This window comes from Tinamus guttatus, unplaced genomic scaffold (genome assembly GCF_059628265.1).
Source record: "Tinamus guttatus ecotype Peru unplaced genomic scaffold, ASM5962826v1 Tinamus_guttatus_pri_ptg000099l, whole genome shotgun sequence".
NCBI classification, from domain to species: Eukaryota; Metazoa; Chordata; class Aves; order Tinamiformes; family Tinamidae; genus Tinamus; species Tinamus guttatus.
This window is the reverse complement of record NW_028288633.1, coordinates 491,502-509,902: the sequence shown is the minus strand read 5'-3', so window position 1 is coordinate 509,902 and position 18,401 is coordinate 491,502. Positions and strand designations below refer to the sequence as shown.

Sequence of the window (18,401 nt, the reverse complement as noted above, 5' to 3'; positions counted from 1 at the left end):
CTAAATAATTATGAAGAGACTTCAGCCGAAATTGTTCCAAAGAACAAAAAAAGGTAAACCACACAATCTTGCTCATGTTAAAAGAGAAACAGCTTGGTAACAATCCATCCTTTTCTATGAAAACACCACAGTATTGAGGGCACTGAATGGTGTTCTATAAACAAATAGATACTCAGTATTTTTTTTATCCTCACATTTCACTGTGAGCCTTTATTTACCACACACACTTCAAAATTTGGGTATTCTCATGCCCTCATCTGACAGTATGTCTCTACAAAACTTCAGTGCAGCGTAAATATCAGAGAGCTAACTCTCAAAGCATTTCTAAGTATTTTCCTTCCCTTAGGAAAGACGGACACCCAGGTATGAAAAGATCAAAATTCTAATTCCAGTACTTGCAAGCGACCAACCTGAGATAATGAGTATGCATCTACTTTATAAACTAGATATATTTTCAAAACTTAGCTTTCAGGTCCTGTAGGTGCAGCTAGATCCAGAGCTCAGATCCAAAAATCTCAAATTGGGCCTTCACAAAATAAACAGCACACAGCCGGCAGCCACCTATGAACTCTTGCCTAAGTGATTTGGCTGGCAGTTCATGTAGAAGAGATACAGTTTGATCCAACTTCTTAAAACAAAATTCAGCTGCCAACACCTCAATCATCTTTTCTTTCTATAATACCTCACTGCTTTTTCACTGTGAACTTCCAAATCGGAGCAGGGCTCTCGCACACACAACAGTCTCCTGCACACTGTACACGAGGCAGGGGGAGTATGGAGCAGGTGAGATACAGCTGCGTAGTAACACAGCGCATGCACTCAGTGCAGGCCGAGTTAATGGGTTTCGGCACATCCCAGCTCCAGCAGCTTCTAGAACATGGTGATAACTTCTCATCCTGGTCACTATTCCATTTTTAAAATTCTTGACAGTACCTGGGATAACAACAACAAGAAAAACAGATGCAGCTATGAATAGCGATACCATATCCCTTCCTCGGATGATACTAATGTAAATATTCAAATGTACTTGAAAGGCCTCTTTCTATTTAATAGAAGTTAATTTTATTTATCCTGTGCTGCTCATCAACCTGCCTGGCTCCTGCTGAAACCTTCTCTGATATCCTCAGAAGGAACAAAAAAAGTATTTACAGGTAAGATTTTTTTCCAGCATTTCCCCTGTTCCACTCTACCAAGTGACATTAAAAATATTACAGTTCTAGACTATTTTTCCCCACTGAAAGTATTCAACTATAAATCTTTCACTACTGACCATCTAAAGTTTTATTTACTTATTTATTCTCAAACAGTATTTGATCCATGGCATCATGCCTCATCACAGACCTGAAAAAAGAAACAGTCTCTTTACTCCCTTATTTTGTGGCAATATTGTTTGCAGACTCTAAAGGATAGCACTGTATTGCTGTATTGGCAGAAAACCACACAAAAATGCTTAAATTCCTCAATACCAATGACTATATGAACACATAAAATATCACTGATATGTTCAGCTCTCTTTATTATTAAAAGACAATCAAGTTCCTTCCTGAAAGCAAATAGCTTAATATTAAAACAAATTACTGTGTTTCAATACTTCCTATTACATTTGCAGCTCTTTGAGTTTAATATGAACATTTGCCTGCCCTAAACATAGCTCTCACCAGGTAAATTATAGCACTAATTCATTTTCAGGTACTGCAGTATATTTCTGATTACAGGCCTTCATGCATTCTCACCGAGTTAGGCTAATAACACTAAGGAAGACTTTGACGCAAACAGTTAGAAAATGCTTTGTCGCAGCCAAAAATCTGTACATATTCAAAAAATAAAAAGCACTGTATTACGGTAGGTGTACAGCTACCAAGACAGACCACAGAAGTAAGCAACAGAAGACCAAATTTGTGATTATGTTATGGAATAACAAACTTCTTGTCTGGAGAAACTGTAAGCAAAGAAGAAAAACGCACCAGAAAGCACCAAATTATAACGTGTCTTGCAGACACATTTTTGCTATTAACTGCAATACTCAATTATTACTATTAGTTCATTATTAAGCACAATACTTCATCAGCACAGTGACTTCAGTGCTTTATATAAATACTACTAAGTTAGAACTAATGTACTTCATCATGTAAAATTCTTAATTCAGATAATAAAACTACCTGTTTTTTCATATAATCAGCACTAGACAGATATTAAAGTTACGTATCAGCTGCTGCTAGTGTGATTTGGCTTGTCCAAATTTCACAGTATCCTCCTGCAGCTCAAGGATGACACTATGGGAAGAGTGAAATTACCCTACTTTTTCATCTCACCAATAAAGTTGTTGCACATGGAGCTTTAATGTATGTATCATAATCACACTGAAAATGTAATTTCCCAATTTCCCTATGCAACAGGTAGAGGAAGGGAGCCATTACTCACCCATTAGTTTTCAAATGGTTGGTATGTGTTTTACTGTAGATCTAGGAATCCTTCAATTTCAAAGAGCAAGTCTTCCAGATTTTTAAAATGTATTTATATGCACTTTCATTACTATTAAGGATTTCACGTTAAACACCTGTGTATAAAACATTTATACTAAAATGAACAAATTAAAGCAGAAATGAAGTCCCAGCTTCACTGAACACAAGGAGCTTGAAGCCAACAAGGGACATTTTGGGAAAACCCCATGGTCCTGAGAATCACTGTTCTCCATTCCTAACTTTACCTAGCCTAGAACCTCTAGAAGTCCACAGATTAACTCCAGGAGCTTGAATGACATGAAGTGCTGACAAATAGACACATTTAAAATAAACTTGTATTGCTGCTAGCTTTTTGAAATGTAAACAATCCATCTCTGAATGAAAGTGAGAGCCAAACTGTGGAAGAGGAGCAGAGAGGGAAGGAGGGAAGAAAGCAAAAAACAGCACAAAGACAGAACCAGGTGGCACAGGCCACTTGGCCGCTGAGAATTCTTAGAAAGTGATGGATATAGAAAACTGGAATCCAGAGACGTTTAGATCTAGTAATGCTGTAGCAGGCACCTTTTTCCTATCAATTTTATAAAATAACATTGCATAACTTCTGAAGGAAAGATGGTCTTGTAACGACATTCATGAAAGCTATGATTCTCTTTTTACTGTCCTCAGTATGGTCTGCTGCTATACAAAGAGTCTCTGCCACATGAACTATAGCTATTCTGTTCACACACACACACACACACACAAAACTGTCTTTAAAAAGTAGAAATAAGTAGTGATAGGGAAGAGAGGATAAACACTAATGATTACTCTTGGCAGCATTACCAGCCAAGCCTCTGAAACACTGAATGAACATTTCAACAGAGAACAACAATAAGCAAAGTTTTAGTGCGCTGATTTTCCTGAAGTGGTGGGAAAGGTGAGGCCGGGTTTCACCTGCAAAACAAAAGCACGGAAGAAAGGCTGGTTTTGACCAGGCCTTTTTCTGGAGGAGAATGAGAGAGACCTCCCCTACGCCTCCACTCCCTCCCACAAAAACAATGCGTTGTATATTGCAGTTGTTAAACATCAAAGAAAATGGTCAAGAAGCCCAATGCCCGAGAAACACTAATGTCCATCTTTATGCCCTAACACCCTTTATGCCAAACTTTATGCCCTAATTAAAAACTTTGGAATTCCAAGCTCTCCAGGACCCTCAACTTTCCAAATACATCCTTCCCTATCATAAAACTAAAGCAGAGATCTAGATCCTGTCAGCAACAGTCATATATATCTTACTTGCAACTATGAGATCAAGTCCTTTTGAAGAGAACAAATGTCAAAGACATCATTTATTAAATATGGACTAAAGCTTGATTTTTTCCTGTGCCACATTGTTCCAAAACAGCTCCTCTCAGTCACACTGGATCAGAATTTGTCAACAACGGATAACACTATCTATACTTATGTAAGATTTTTTTGGACTATTTCAGTTTTAAGGACTTCCATTTCTCTAATAAGACTGTCTAACCCACGTAGACAGCCCTCCCATATTAAGACAAGTTATTCTACTCCCATAACTAATTTCAAGTTAAGACTAAAATAAAACAGCAGAATATGAAGTAAAACAGTAATCACTTGGAAATTTTATGTCAAGCTATAAATTTCTATAAAAATTCATCATATAAAGCAACAGATGTACTTTTTAATCTCCTGGTGTTCTCACAGTTTCATTCATGCACGCATGCACACTCCCGCAGATGTCTATATTCATAATATGAATTTACCAAAGCTCACACAGTGAGTTATCAGTAAAGACGGACAATAATTTCAGTTTTTCAAACTCAGCATGGCTAGAAAGAACAAATATTGATTATTCTACTTAGAAAAACAAAACAATATTAAGCCTGGCTTTGCTGTGGACAAACTTTCTAATCTTCAAGGAGATACTCAAGCATGGGAACATGACCTTCGTCACTACAAACAGAACCTAAAAAGCACAAAGAAAACTCATGATAGGTTCGCCTAAAGGCTGTTTTATATGGAGACTCCCTTAACCAAAAGCTACTGCGGGACTAAAATATCTTCCCACCAACCTTTTGGAACAACAATCCAGGCAGAGTCCACATCTAGAGAACAACACACGTCAATACAACTTCTGTAACTTTAACCAGTGCGATCTAGTAAGTTTGTACCCTAATGCTGCACTTGAAATAGAATACCAAGGACACGTATATCACAGCAGCCACTTACAAAGTGCACTTTCCAACACAATTCCAGCCACTAATACTTCATGACTGACCCTCACTTTACTCATTACCATGCGCATCATTACCGATATGTCAATCCAGCTTCTCCACCCTCTTAGGAAAAGACAAGATTCAAAAGAAAACAGAACAAAACGACCTTTACTAATATAACATTCTACAGAAGAATATTAAATATTGACTTAGAAAGGAAGTGTTAGTGGGTTAAGGCAAAAGAGTTATTAGCCAAAGTTAACACATACATATCTTATTATACCAACAAGTAACCAACTAGGACTCAGACTTGCTAGCCACAAATGCTGAAATTCCCTACCACGCTTCAGCAAAAACATTTTAAGATTCAAGATGCCTCCATTCTTTTTAAAAGATCATGTAACAACTCGTAAGGAATCAAAATCCTTAGTGAAGGCTGACACAGAATAATTTGGTTCTTAATGTAGCAGGGAAAGCGACTCCACAGCTTCCTTGGAATAATGTGCACTAGTGTAAATACTACCCCAACCTCCTAGTAAAAATAAAAACAAACGGAAAACCAACGGATTTTCTCTGCTGTTAACCCTACGTAACACTCGCCCCCCCCCCCAAAAAAAATAAAATAAAAAGAGGGAAAGAGGTGGAAAAAGAAGAGCCCTCAGTGCGCTTTCCGGCCCACTCAACCTCCAGGGCCAGCACATTTGAGCGACCACCCCTCAACGCCACGACACACGCTGCTCCCCCCACTGCCGGCCACCCTGGCCTGCAGGGACGGGAACCCGGTGGGTAAATAACACAGAAACGAACGGTAACAACAAACGCCGCGCAGGGACGGGGCGGCCCCACCTGCCGCGGCCCCGCCGCGGCCCCGGCCATGGCGGGCGCGCCCGGCCCTGGCCGCCTCCATCGCCGGGCGACCCCCGCGGGCCTCGCCGCCCGCAGGCCCCGCGGGCCGGGCCTAGCGAGGGGCGGCGGCGGGAGGCCGGGCCGCGGGGCCTGCGGGCGCCCTAACGGCCGCCTCGCCTCCCATGACACTGCAGAGCGCGGCCCGGCCGCCGCCCTCCCTCCGCCCGCCGCGGCCTCGCTGCCTCCTTCCCTCCTTCCGCCGCGGGCCGCGCAGCCCGCGAGGCGCCATGATGAGCGGCCGCGCAGGGCGCCGCCACAGGCCCCGTCGCCGCCGCCGCCGCCGGGCCGCGGCCTGCGCCGCCCCAGCGCCGCTCACCTTCATGTCGGGACATCCTAGTTCAGAGGCGGCGGCCCAGGCCCGTCGCGGGGCTCCCGCGGGCTGCCGAGGCGCCGCTCCGACCTGGCGCCGCCGCCGCACGGAGCCCCGGGGGTGCAAGCACAAGGGGCGGCGAGGAGCCGGCGCCGGCCTCCCCCCTCGTTCCCTCCTTCGCTCTCTGCCGGCGGGGGGGCGGGCCCGGCGGCAGCGGCTTCCCGGGCGCCGTGACACGGTGACTCCGCCGCTGGCGCCGCCCTCGCCGCGCCGCTCCGCCCGCTGCCGCAGCCACGGCGGCGCTGCCCGCCCGCCGCGCCGCTCCGCGCTCCCGGCCCCTTCCTCTTCCTCCTCTTCCCGCTGCTGCTGCTCCTCCTGCCGCCGCTGCTGCTCCCGGCGCGGCCGCGCTGCGGGAGGAAGAGGAAACGCTCCCGCCGGGCGCCGCCCAGCGCCGCCGCCGCCGCCCGGGCCGCCGGGCGCCCCGCGGGGCCAACATGGCGGCGGCGGGACCCCCGCGGGGGGCGCGACATGGCGGACGGGGCGCCCCGGCGGGGCGCGCTCCCCCGGGGGCGCAACATGGCGGCGCGGCCGCCGTGCCGGGGGGCCCGACATGGCGACCGCGCGGCTCCCCGCGTGGCGCACGGGGCGGCTGCGGCTGCTCTGGTTGTTCTTGAGGTAATTTCTGCCTTTGTTTTTTTTTTTTTCATTTTATTTATTTTATTTTTTTCCCAGGCCCTGGTGACTTCCAGGCAGGTAGTGAGCGCAGAGGTGGCACTGCCAGGAAACCATCAAGATAAGGGGCCTGCTGTGCGTGTCCAGCCGGTCTGGCAGGTAGGCTGCGCGACTTTTATTAAAAATGATCCTCTTTTTTTTTTTTTTTTTTTTTAATGTTCGCAAATGCTCCCAGAATGTGCTCAAAAGAGGTTTTGCAATTGCTTATTGCTGCTCATTCTACCAGTTTTTGGCTGCAGGTTGCCCGCCCCAGCCAGGCGTGGTTTCCTTCCATTCTTTCATTTGTCTTTTCCTTCGTTTTCTTTTGTTTTGGCTATGACTGCAGGGTATTTCTTCCAGAAGCACCTTCGAGTTGCTCTCCACCTCATTTAAGGAGTCCGTTGGTGTTGTGTGATCAAGCTCCAGACAGGCATCTCAGTTTCTCCGCACGAGGAGGACCTTTGCTTTGTGTCCTGTGAGGAGCAATGATTAGTCCTAAAATTAGTGGGAAGCTTGCGGCTCTATGCCTTCCCAGTGCAGTTACCTGTGGAGTGCATCATGGATCTTGCCACCACTCTGCCTTCCTTTCCTGTCCTCCTCACACATGTTGCTTTGCAGTCTTCCTCACCTTCTCGTCTCACGCTGCCTCCATCAGAACAACAATCTTCATTTTTGCCTTGCCTCTATATTCTGTATCCTCTTCTGCACCTGCCTTTTTTTTTTATGTTCACCAATCCAACTGTTCTATGTCACCCCCTGTTTCTCCTTTGCCTATCAAGGGCTTCAGGTTCCTCTCCTCCTCAGTTATCCATAAATAACTTGCAGTCCTTCCTCAGTTTCCCTGCAGCACCCAACATTATGCCGCGGACCCCATGCTTGTCCTGGTCCTGCAGTTTGTGTGCTTTCATGTGTCTCCGAAGTCCCTCCTCTTCTGTACGCATGGAAGACTGAGGACCCGCAAACCAGAGGGGACACCAGTGCAAAGGACGGCAGGAGTCAACAGTAATCCGAGAGGGAAAGTGCCAGCCTTGTTCCCTGCACCATTTCCCATGCCTGTCGTGCCTCTACATCATGCCCCTGCTTCTCCCTTTGCTCCTGCACTTCAGCTGGTCTGCTTCACTTCCATCTTTTCTCGTTTGCCATTCCTTAGACATGCAGCCTAGTCTATCTGAAAAAAATGAAGGTGGTCATTTTCATCTGTCGCACTGTAGGAGAAATCGTGGGCCATTTTAACCGGCAATGACTTTACTGCTGCTGAAAGAAAGGGAAGAGCACAAAGAGTTTGTGAGAAACGCATTAGATAAGAAGAAACTAAAGAGAAGTACGCAGTTATCGTAACACTTAACTGTACAGCCATGAAAGTAGTAGCTCAGGGTAGTGCTGGTGGTGAAGGTCTGCCTCTGTTGGCCAGCATTTCCCGGCAGGATGGGGCAGTGGATGTCACGGTGCGTGCTATTGCTGCTTAACTTTATAACCAGAACTTTAAATACAAATCATGACTATCTGATCCAAATGCAAAATACAGACCATCAGGTGCTCTTGGCTCATGCTGACCTTCAGCTCCTGAAAGCTCTGGAGCAAACTATTTTGCAAACTGCTAGTTTGACTGCAGTCAATTAGCTGTTGACTAAATATTGCTGTATTTTGTTTGCGTGCAAGACTGCAGTTCCCTGTACACTTAACTGCCTTATTTTGCAGACCACGGTCACGAATTTTCAGTGTGTGATTTGTTTTGCCCAGGTCTTGCTTGATAGGCCTCCTGCAAGAGCTCCTTCCCTTACACCTGCTAGGACTTTGCACTTCCCTCGGACATAGAAGATGGGAATTTGGTTCTTGGTCATGCCAGTCCTTGGACTCATCATCTCATCTCTCTGTGCTCCAGTTGTTAAATGGGTTTAATAACCTTTCCTGCCTCTGTAAGTATTATCCATATGGATCTCTCTTGTGTCCAGCACATAATGGGAAGCACGGTCCTCAGCATACAGTTTATCTGAGACATCCTTGGTGGCAGCTAAGCAGAAATCTCTAGCCTCTCCTCCATCTTTGAAGGTGTGAGTCCAAAATTAAACATACGATCTTAGCAGCTGTGTTTCATATATATCATTTTCTTACCTCCAGGGCAGTAAGTATGCTAAATCACACAGAATGGATAAAAGTCATCGCACTTTTGAATCAGTTTAAAATATATTTAATTATGTGTTAAAATTGATTTTGTATTGACGTGTTCCTAGTTAAATTCTTCCTACTTTTATAGTTTTAAATTACTCAAGGGGCTGTTCTGTACCTCCTTTCTTTAATTCTAATTATTGTTGTTCCAATAATTGTATAAACAAAGGAGTGCAGTCCACGACTCTAAGTGCTGCTGTACTAAACAGCAAAGGGAAAACGAGATTGCCTGCAGAACACCAAGTTTCCCTCCTACACAGATGTGATTCTTTCAAAGGCTTCGCTCAGCGGCAGTCCTGAGTGTAACAGCCTGCTCTGAAGGTCAGTAAGTCCGAGTAATTTCAAATGAGTGGAAGCCGGTTCCAGAGCTGCTGGCAGTGCAGGGGCAGAGCTCTAATGACAGCCCTGGTCCTGAGGGGCAAGGACTAAGGCAAGGACCACTAACTTTTAAAGAACTTTCATATTTTGCATGGGTGTTTTCTCTATGAAGGATTTTGTCCTTTACACATTCCTCTGTGTGAAAAATAGAAAGGTCAAAGAGTCATCAACATCACGCAACAGAAAACCAGTCAAACCAGGGATTTGCACAAACCAGTGCGATCTGCTGCTGCGTTTACTCTTCAAGAAGACCTGAAGCCGAGGTGTTTCTACTGATACATTGAAAGCCTAGCTTTCACTATTAGTTAGCAGTGAAACATTTTATCTCTTAAGAATCAAAGATTTTACATCCTGGAAATGTTTTCTTTAGTATTTTTAAATTTCTTTGAAGTTCTGTTGGTGCCTGGGCTTCATTTAGCCGCCAGACGCTGCTGCAGCTGGTGGTGTGAGTTGCTCTTCGCTGCCCAGTTCTCTGTCACTCATCAGGGGAAATGCTCCACCCCCAGCAAAGCTGCCAAATTGCCTTTGTGTTGTGCTGCTGCCCAGATCTGTGCAAAAGTGAGTTCAGGAACAAAATTCTTTGGGGGCGGATCTCAGTCAGCCTCACCACATGCTGCCATATGCAGAAGTATGCAAAGAAGCACCTGCTCAGCAGCCTTCGGGGGGGTTTTGCTGGTTATCTCCTCTGCAATGGTAGGAAATACTGTGAACCACTCTCACAAAGAGGACCTTGTGTCAAATCAGGCTGTGCACCAAGAAAAAGCACAACAGAAAGTTGTGAAATCCTTTCCAAGGTCAAAGTTTGCTTTTTTTTTAATGTTTTTCAATGGGAAATACTTTCATCCTCTTATTATTCACTTGATAATAACCTATACTCTTCTTGTTTTGAACAGCGTTTTCATCCTCAAATCTCCAAAGTTATTCCACAGGCAGAGTGAGAAAGCAAAAAACAAAAACAGGTTTTTAAAGTTTTGATATAGTTGGATCTCTCTGTCCCTACAGAAGGAGCCTGCAATAAGCAAATTTCTCATTCTCCATGCAGCAGGGAGGTCCACAGGTAAAACTCACTGTAAACACTGAGGAAAACAAATGTCAAAACTTGTATTTTAGTGGTGGGAGAACTCAAAAAAAAAAAAAAAAGAAAAAACAGTAATTTTTCTTGTTCTCACTGTGACTTACACAATGGCCTAATTATTAAGGAGATCTGGGTCTCCAATTCCTATCTTGTCTCTGACCTTGGATGACCTTGGGTAAGTCCAGTTTCACTTCTCAGTTTGAGTTTTTTTTTTTCCCCCCACCATGAAATCATGGTATGACAAAATCCATGCCTGGAAGCAGCAAGACCATCCAAATTAATGGAGAGATGCTTGTGTGCTTTTGCAGGGTTTCTTTCTCTGCCACCCTAAAAAGAGTTGAGCACCGTAAAAAAGCAGGACTGAACTAATAGCGAGGTCCTAGTGAGGCTCCTCCTCTTGACCTGTTACACTAGATTCCACCTAGGCCCTTGTTTCATCTCAAATCTCTCACTGATTGTGGGCAATTTAGAGCTCATGGACGCAGCGTTTCTCCTGGTTTCAGTGCTGGCCTCACCAGGAGCAGCTATTGGAGTATTTGCTCTTTTGCATCACCCCGACTTGTCACTGTCAAGACTGGGGTACAACTACATGAAATATTGGCTCTATGTTGTCTGCACTTAACCTGCTTGATTGTCCTGCTTCACACCTGGAAGTAAGATATGTTGCTGGAAGGGTCGTATATGACTTTGCTGAACCTAAATGCATGGACGAGGCCCGTCATCCCAAGTGTTAACTTGGCATGGTGTGTACTTTCAGACATTAGCTTTTTACTTCTTTTTCTAGTACATAGGGTGAATTCTGGGTCTCCCACGGGGATTTCCCTTCTAATAGGCTCTTCTGGCTATTTTTGTGTAGTTACTGAGTGTAACAGAGCTGCTCCCTGGTGTGGTCAGCATGGTCTCTGTGTGTGTGTATATATATATATATATATATATATATATATATTAGAGAAACAGAAAAGGACAATATTGATGCTCTCTAGATTATAGAGGAAAAAAAGAAAAAAGCTTTGCATGCTTTGTTCTGTTTTGTTCTGAATTCTGTGCCAGAACAGCTGTACTGCTATGATAAGAGACCAGAAAACATGAAGGCTCTGGGATTCCTGTGGCTAGATACTAAATAGGAAATTATATTTCCAGGTAGATAACTGCTTGTGAACTTGATCTTGCCTCCCAAGTGCCTGAGCTTACAGATAGTGTCTCATCGTGCAGCTTGGAGCACCGATGAACAGCACCGTCAAACCCGCAGTTATCAGGAATGCTGGATAGCTCTGCCCAATGGCTTCGTTTGAAGTCCTTGCAGTAGGATAAGAGCACTCTCCGTGGAGGAGAAGCGGCGGAGGTGAGTGTGTTTTTACTGTAAATTCCTCTGGGAATTTATTCGGCTGAGCTGAGCGCAGCCATCTAAATGCACTGTAAAAAATGCTCATCCTGAGTTTAAACTTACTGGAACTTCTCCTTTGGAATACTGGCCGCATTGGTAAGATGTGCAGTCCAGGTGCAGTCTCAGACCTGTCACCATTCCTGAGTATTCCTGAGTATAGCCATTGCCATATACCCTGAAACTACAGCCTTCTCCCAGGCCGTCTGTAACAGGTTTTGTATGTTCCCAAAATCTTCTGGGAAACAGGACAGATGCCCATGAAAAGATTAAGCTGATGTGTGCTTGTGGAGTCAGAGCTAGGCTTTGCAGGTAGTTGTATTACATTGTTGCTCTTTTCTGTTACACCAAGACTTTGGCAAAACCAGGAATGCTGGTTAACCTCACCCTTCCAGACCACTCTACTTTTGAGGTAACATCTGGAAATCATCACAGATCCGTGCACTACTCAGGCCTTTCTTAGTTCCCATCAGATGTTTTTTAATGTTGGCCAAGGCATTAGATGCTGCTGTGAAGCTGAAAGTTCCCCAGCCACCACTTTCTCTCCTGCTTTTCTGCCCAAAACTTCCTTAAGAATTTGAACCAAAACGAACACTGAAAATTCCTCCATCATTCTATCCTCTTACAAAAATATTTGTTACTGATCACATGCCAGTTCCTTCTAGTGGCATCATTCCAGCAGGCACACAGTGCTTACAGGACCTCAAGTTGTAATGTACGAAGGACTAAAAATGCCCCTTAAAAATTCTCCTAATTCCAAGTCTATGTTCTGTCAGAAGAGGACAAATAAAAAAGATTTTATCCCTTCTGGAAATTACTGTTGTTCTTTTTGGGATTACCACTGAAACAACCGATACTCATCTGCTTGATAACCACAACTGTTACTGCATTTACCCCATTCCCGGTGAGTGAATCAGAAGCTGTCCCAAGCTCTCTTCCCGCAAGGAAGATATATTAGGGATATATCCCAAGTGTTTGTAAAGCTTTTTTTTTTTCTTTCCTTTTTTTGTTTTCTGTGAAGCAGAAGGAAGCTCTCTGCTCATCATAGAAAGAACTCTTTCTGCAACTGTTCAACAGTATTTTATGCATATGTCTCTTGCAGCCCATTCTACCACTTTGGCTCAGGCTGCAAGCAAGGATTTTTGAAATGCTTTTAAAAATGCCATTTTCCTCTCTGCTCTACCCTTTCTTTTAAACCGATACTCAGACTTAAGCAGATTCCTCAAGCACTCAAATCGCTGAATGGCCCTGTTTCGAATGCTGCTCTGTGCCTGTTCCTGTAATGCATGCTGGCATTTGATTCAGGAGACAAGCTGCTTTGAGCAAAATATAGTGGTTAGTCTTCAGAAGGGTGTGCCTCCAATGCAGGTAAGGTTTAAGCCATGCACAGGCCTTTCTGTTCACTCACTTGGGACATGGGATAGGTGGGACACGGAGGTGGAGTTAAGCAGTGGACACATGGGTCTACAAACTGGTGCAAGTCTGTGGGGTGATGGGGGCCCTTCTGGCCAAGTCTTTCTCCATAAAGATCCCTGTGAGTGAAAGGACCTTCTGGAAGGTGCTGCAAGATCTCATGAGCTCCAGCAGCCCCAAGACCATGTACATGAAACTGGAAACCACCGTGTTGGACTGTTGTATCTATTGTGCCAGCATGGAGCTGAGCAGTAGAAAACAAGGGGAAACTTGGGCACTTGCAGCGTTTGCAGGAGCAGCGGGTACCTGAGCACACCAGAAATTTACCACCATGAAGGAACAGATACGGTTCCTGCTGTGCAGAGTCTGTGCTGTAAAGTGACAGCTGAAAGCAGGTAGCCTTAGAAATAAAGTCCAGGGAATAAAAGTCATGTCCTGGTCATGGCTACAGAGCACCGAGCCTGCTGTAAAATGGGCTACCTCGGCTACCTTTTGCTTCTTCATCTTCCTCTCTGTGTTTCGACTCAGTTAGCCAAGCCCAGAGCCATGAGGCTTTTACCAGCAGTTACAAAAAGCAACGAGAAACTCCACACAGGCCAATGTGGAGTCCCAACAGGGCTCTTACTGCAGGTGCACAACACTGGATGCGCTGAGCAGCTCTGGCCGATCCTGCATCAGGCGCCGCTCCTGAAGTTATTTTCTGTAATATTTTTAGCTGATGCTGCTAGTGATCACAGAATCACAGAATGGTTAAGGTTGGAAGGGACCTCTAGAGATCATCTAGCCCAACCCCCTGCACCTAGAGCACGTGGCACAGGGTGGCATCCAGGCGGGTTTGGAAGATCTCCAGAGAAGGAGACTCCACAGCCTCTCTGGGCAGCCTGTTCCAGGGCTCTGTCACCCTCACAGGAAAGAAGCTCTTCCTCACATGGAGGTGGAACTGCCTGTGTTTCAACTTGTAGCCATTACCCCTTGCCTTGTCACTGGCCACCACCAAGAAGAGTTCAACTCCATCCTCTTTACTGTCTCCCTTCAGGTATTTATACACAAACATCAGTAAATCTGATACAAGGTTTCCACATTCAGAAGTGGAAACACCATTTCTGTTAATTAAAACCCTCCAGTTAACACTACCAGTTCAGTGATGATGCCACAGGGATGAGATCCAGTTCGAAGGCCTGTGCTCAAGCCCCTGCGTGGCTACATACGGACTTACCAAGCAGCTGCTTTTCTGTTCTTGGCAGGTGGGAGGCTGGGTTGCATGGAGAAAGAGCATTCCCAGTAACACCTCTTCTTGGCCATGCGCAGTCTGGATGAACCCAGGGTGAATTTCACACTGCCATCTAGTGGTTAACAAGCCCTTTCCCCCCGCAAAGTCCACACATCCAGTATCCCACGGCTTCTGAGAGACCAATCATGGGTAAAGCACTACAGAGCTGCATCACAGAAGAGTCGAGGTTGGGAGGGACCTTTGGAGATCATCTGGTTCAACCCTCCTGCACAAACAGGGTCACCTAGAGCACATTGCCCACGGCTGTGTCCAGATGCTTTGGAATGTCTCCAAGGAAGGAGACACCACAACCTCTTTCGGCAACATGTGCCAGGGCTCTGTCACCCCTACAGTCAACCCTCGCAGGTCCTCATTTTCAGACAGACCTTCCTGTGTTTCAGTGTGTGCCCTTTGATCTCATCCCATCACTGGACATCACTGAGAAGAGGCTGGACCCATCTTCTTTACGCCTTCCCTTCAGATACGTAAACACATTGATAAGACCTTGCTTCAGTCTCCTCCATGCTGAGCAGCCCCAGCTCTCTCAGCCTCTCCTCGCAGAGATGCTCTAGTCCCTCCATCATCCCAGCGGTCCTCTGCAGGACTCCCTCCAGGAGCCCCATGTTCCTCTTGCCCAGCGGAGCTCAGACCCGGACACAGGACTCCAGATGCGGCCTCACCAGGGCTGCGTAGAGGAGAGCATCTCTCCTCATCACCTTTTTGTCCTTCATGTGCTTGGAAATGGTGTCCAGGATGAGTTGTTTTCAGGGATGAAGGAGATTAATAGTCCTCTAGATCCCTGAGTCCTCCTTCTTGCCCCCCCCCCCCGCTTTTTTTTGAAAACTGGAGTGACATTAGCTTTTTTTTCCTTTTTTTTCATCAGCTCTCAAGCACCTCTCCAGTTTGCTCTCACTTTTAAAAGATAATTGAGAGTGACCTAAAAATGAGGTAATTGAAATCTATAGTGAAGCACACAGCCCTAGCCTCAAGGAGCTTACCTAGGATAGTTCACAGAGACATGCTGAGGTGAGGTTTCTAAATGAATCTTTATGCTTTTTTACATAGCATTGTGTATATATGTATATATAGAAAGAGAGATAAATAAATATATATATATAATATATATATTTCAAATTCAGGGTCTATTCTAGCAGCAGAAGGCAAGGTATTTTTTTTTTTTTTTTCTGAGTAGGTAGAAGTAGGTTCTGAACTCGTAGAAGTGATTCTCTCTCAAAGGTGTCAAGAGCATCACTTCTGGTGTAGGGTTAGGCTCCCATCTTCCAAGATTTCTTGTGTCTGAAGTCAAGTGGTGCATTAAATAAGATAAAAGGTGTGGGAGGGGAAGAGTAGAGATGAATGGAAACCTGTGATTTCTAGCAGGGACAGCTTGCTCCTTTTGAACCCTTGAACAGATAATGACTTACAGAGGCAAATTTTGCCATCCACTTTAGAGATTTCACATGCTGTTCAGCTGTACAGAGTATTTTGAAGCAGCAGTGCCAATCATAAGACAGAATTGTAGATACCAGCCCAGACTGTCAGGTTCTGGAAAGAACCTGGAAAGGGCTGTTATATTATTGCTGTTATATTCAAATATCATTTTTCTACCTGTTACTGTTAGAATGTATCGTGCCAAAAGTCTCATGTTAGAGCCTTAAGGAGAGGCAAAATATATTGGAGCATACTGGACACCTGTGGACTAAAAAGTATAATGGTGTACTGCCTCATTAATAGTTTTGCCCCAAACAAGCCAAACATTGTATTACTCAAGTTTTCCAAATAAATCTACCTTAAGCAGAAGCTATACTGGGGAAACCTGCTGCCAATCCAGAAGCCACAGGGTTAACCACGAATTAAAACCAGAGTCTTAGAAGGGCAACTGCAGAGCGCACACCTCATCCCACAATAACAGCAGCCAGCCGAAGGCTCTGATGTTGGGAAAAGGGCTAGGGCCAGGCTGGAGAACATTCTTCATGGTACTGGTATTGCACCCACTGCTTGGGATAACATCTGAGACATGTGGCTCGGGATTTTAAGGAAGATAGTCTCCAGGCACGAACGCAGGGCAGGAAAACCACAACTGCGGTGCCTCCACCGCCTGTTCTGAACTTGCACGTAGGCAAGTCCACCGGTGCCCACGAGGCCCTCGGGTGAGCCTGCCAAGGATGGCTCGTTTACACACGTATTGAAAACAAACAAACAAAACCCTAAAAGCTTTAAAGTGTTTTGTGCTCTTGCTGGGGCAGGTGAGCTCTCTGTGAGCCCCTGGTCGCCGCTGCGCTGTGTGAATTGCCTGCTCGCACATGGAAGGAAGTGTTTCCCACGGCCAGAGGGATTAACTACAAACTTTCTCCTTGCCGGAGGTTACTGCTCCCACACCGAAGACCCACCAGCAGAGCATGCTCGCACTTGCCTCAGCATGGCCAGACAGCCACTGACGGGAGCATTTTGTGCTGAGGTGGTTTTGCTCTGCACAGAAAAGGGCTTGCATGGTTTTGTCAGGCAAGTCACAGGGATGGGAGTCACTGATGGGAGTCAATAACAGCTTTGATAGACACTAAGCAAAGACACCAAAAACCTTCCAGTGAAAGCAGGCACAGGAAATTACTTCGCATGCTTTAGTAATTGTCCATACTCTGTTCCCGGATGCAATCACACGTACAAGGGATAGTTGTACCAGTAGTTTCCATTTGTACCTGAGGATTTTTATTACAGATGCTGCTGCAATAAATTTGCACACAGCAGTTACATCACCACATGCAGTCAATAACAAGAGCATTTTCTCTTGTACAGATGAGGCCTTACAACAGATCAGCTGCATGTTTCACCCGATCACAGGTAGGTAGGAACAGCAGCAATACCTGTAGGTTAAGGTAATCCACTGCTTCCTACTACGAGATTCGGCTTTCATTATTCATTTTGCCCAATGTCAAGCTTTTAATTCCATGAGGTTCTGTCTCAGACCCATTTTTAAAATTAAAAGCTGGGCAGCTACAGTTGCAAGCTGTAGTAAGGCAGCCTGTCACTTCCAGTTCTGACGGCTCAGTACATCCGAGCTGTCACACAACTGAGGCACAGCCTTCCAAATTTAGTGTACTTTCAATAAGGAACAATTTAACTGCACAGAAACATGTTTTGGTAGGTGGTTCTCCACCGGAACTTCAAATACAGTAAAAAAAAAAAATACTTGAAGTTCATGTCCCTTTTAAGTTTTCACTTAAAAGTGTCACTTTAGAATGCTTTCTCTACTGCTAGGAAAGCATTTCAAAAATTATATGGCTTTTATTTACCAGTTCCACTACCCAAGAGCTGTTTTAAAGGATGCATTGACTAAGCCTGGTTTAAGCTTCCAAAAATTATCTGCAGCATGGTTTAACTGTGACTTCAGCTTCTAATGGTTGGTATTAGACATTTCACTTACGGTACAAATACCATTACTCATTTGTTCCTTCCATGTTCAGAAGTATGTCATTTTAGACAAGCACTCTATGCTAAGAATACAGTTTATAATGGCTGTTTACTGAAAACAAGTCAGATGCAGCAGCCTTTGCAGGTGTGCACTTACTGAGCAGTTACGCAGTGTAGGTAAAATTTCAATTGCTAAGGAAAAAAATAAAAAACCCCCACAACTTCTCAACTGAATATATACATGGGGAAAAATGAAATCCTACAGAACGGTGACATTGAGGCATCTATTGTGGAAAGTTACCCAACAGCCCACTTCCTTCCCTTCCAGTTTTGTGAAGAAAATGTAATAAAACCAGCCACAGTATGTTCCAATTGATTACTTCAGTTTTGTCTGCTTATAAATTTATACACAAAGGCGAAGAAACTCGCCGACAATTTTCAGTTAGCTGAAAAGGATTCCAGGAATCTGAGCAGATTTTGCAAGATCTTCAATGCATTCTTCCCAACCATGCGTCGCCAATTTCTATATGTAGTATATTTAACATACCTCGGATCAGAATACACCACTGCAAAATATATATTAATGCAAGAAAGTCTAAAACCTCTAAAAGGGCTAACATTCAAAAAGCATACACCACCCACGTCCAGAAACAAACAAACAAAAAAACAAAACCCAGCAACACACCAAAACATTTCAGACAAGTA

The 18,401-nt window shown here is 44.8% G+C and overlaps 1 protein-coding gene across 2 annotated transcripts in view; it reads right to left on the bottom strand.

Moving 5' to 3' along the window:
* LOC104572794 (E3 ubiquitin-protein ligase KCMF1) overlaps window positions 1-6,012 on the bottom strand; it is a 41,808-nt gene extending 35,796 nt beyond the window's left edge. For both annotated transcript variants that reach the window (XM_088520821.1, XM_088520822.1), the window contains exon 1: window positions 5,901-6,012. In XM_088520821.1, the coding sequence (XP_088376947.1) occupies window positions 5,901-5,916 (16 nt within the window). In that variant the 5' untranslated portion in view covers window positions 5,917-6,012. The remainder of the gene's footprint in view (window positions 1-5,900) is intronic.
* Window positions 6,013-18,401: the final 12,389 nt, after the last annotated feature.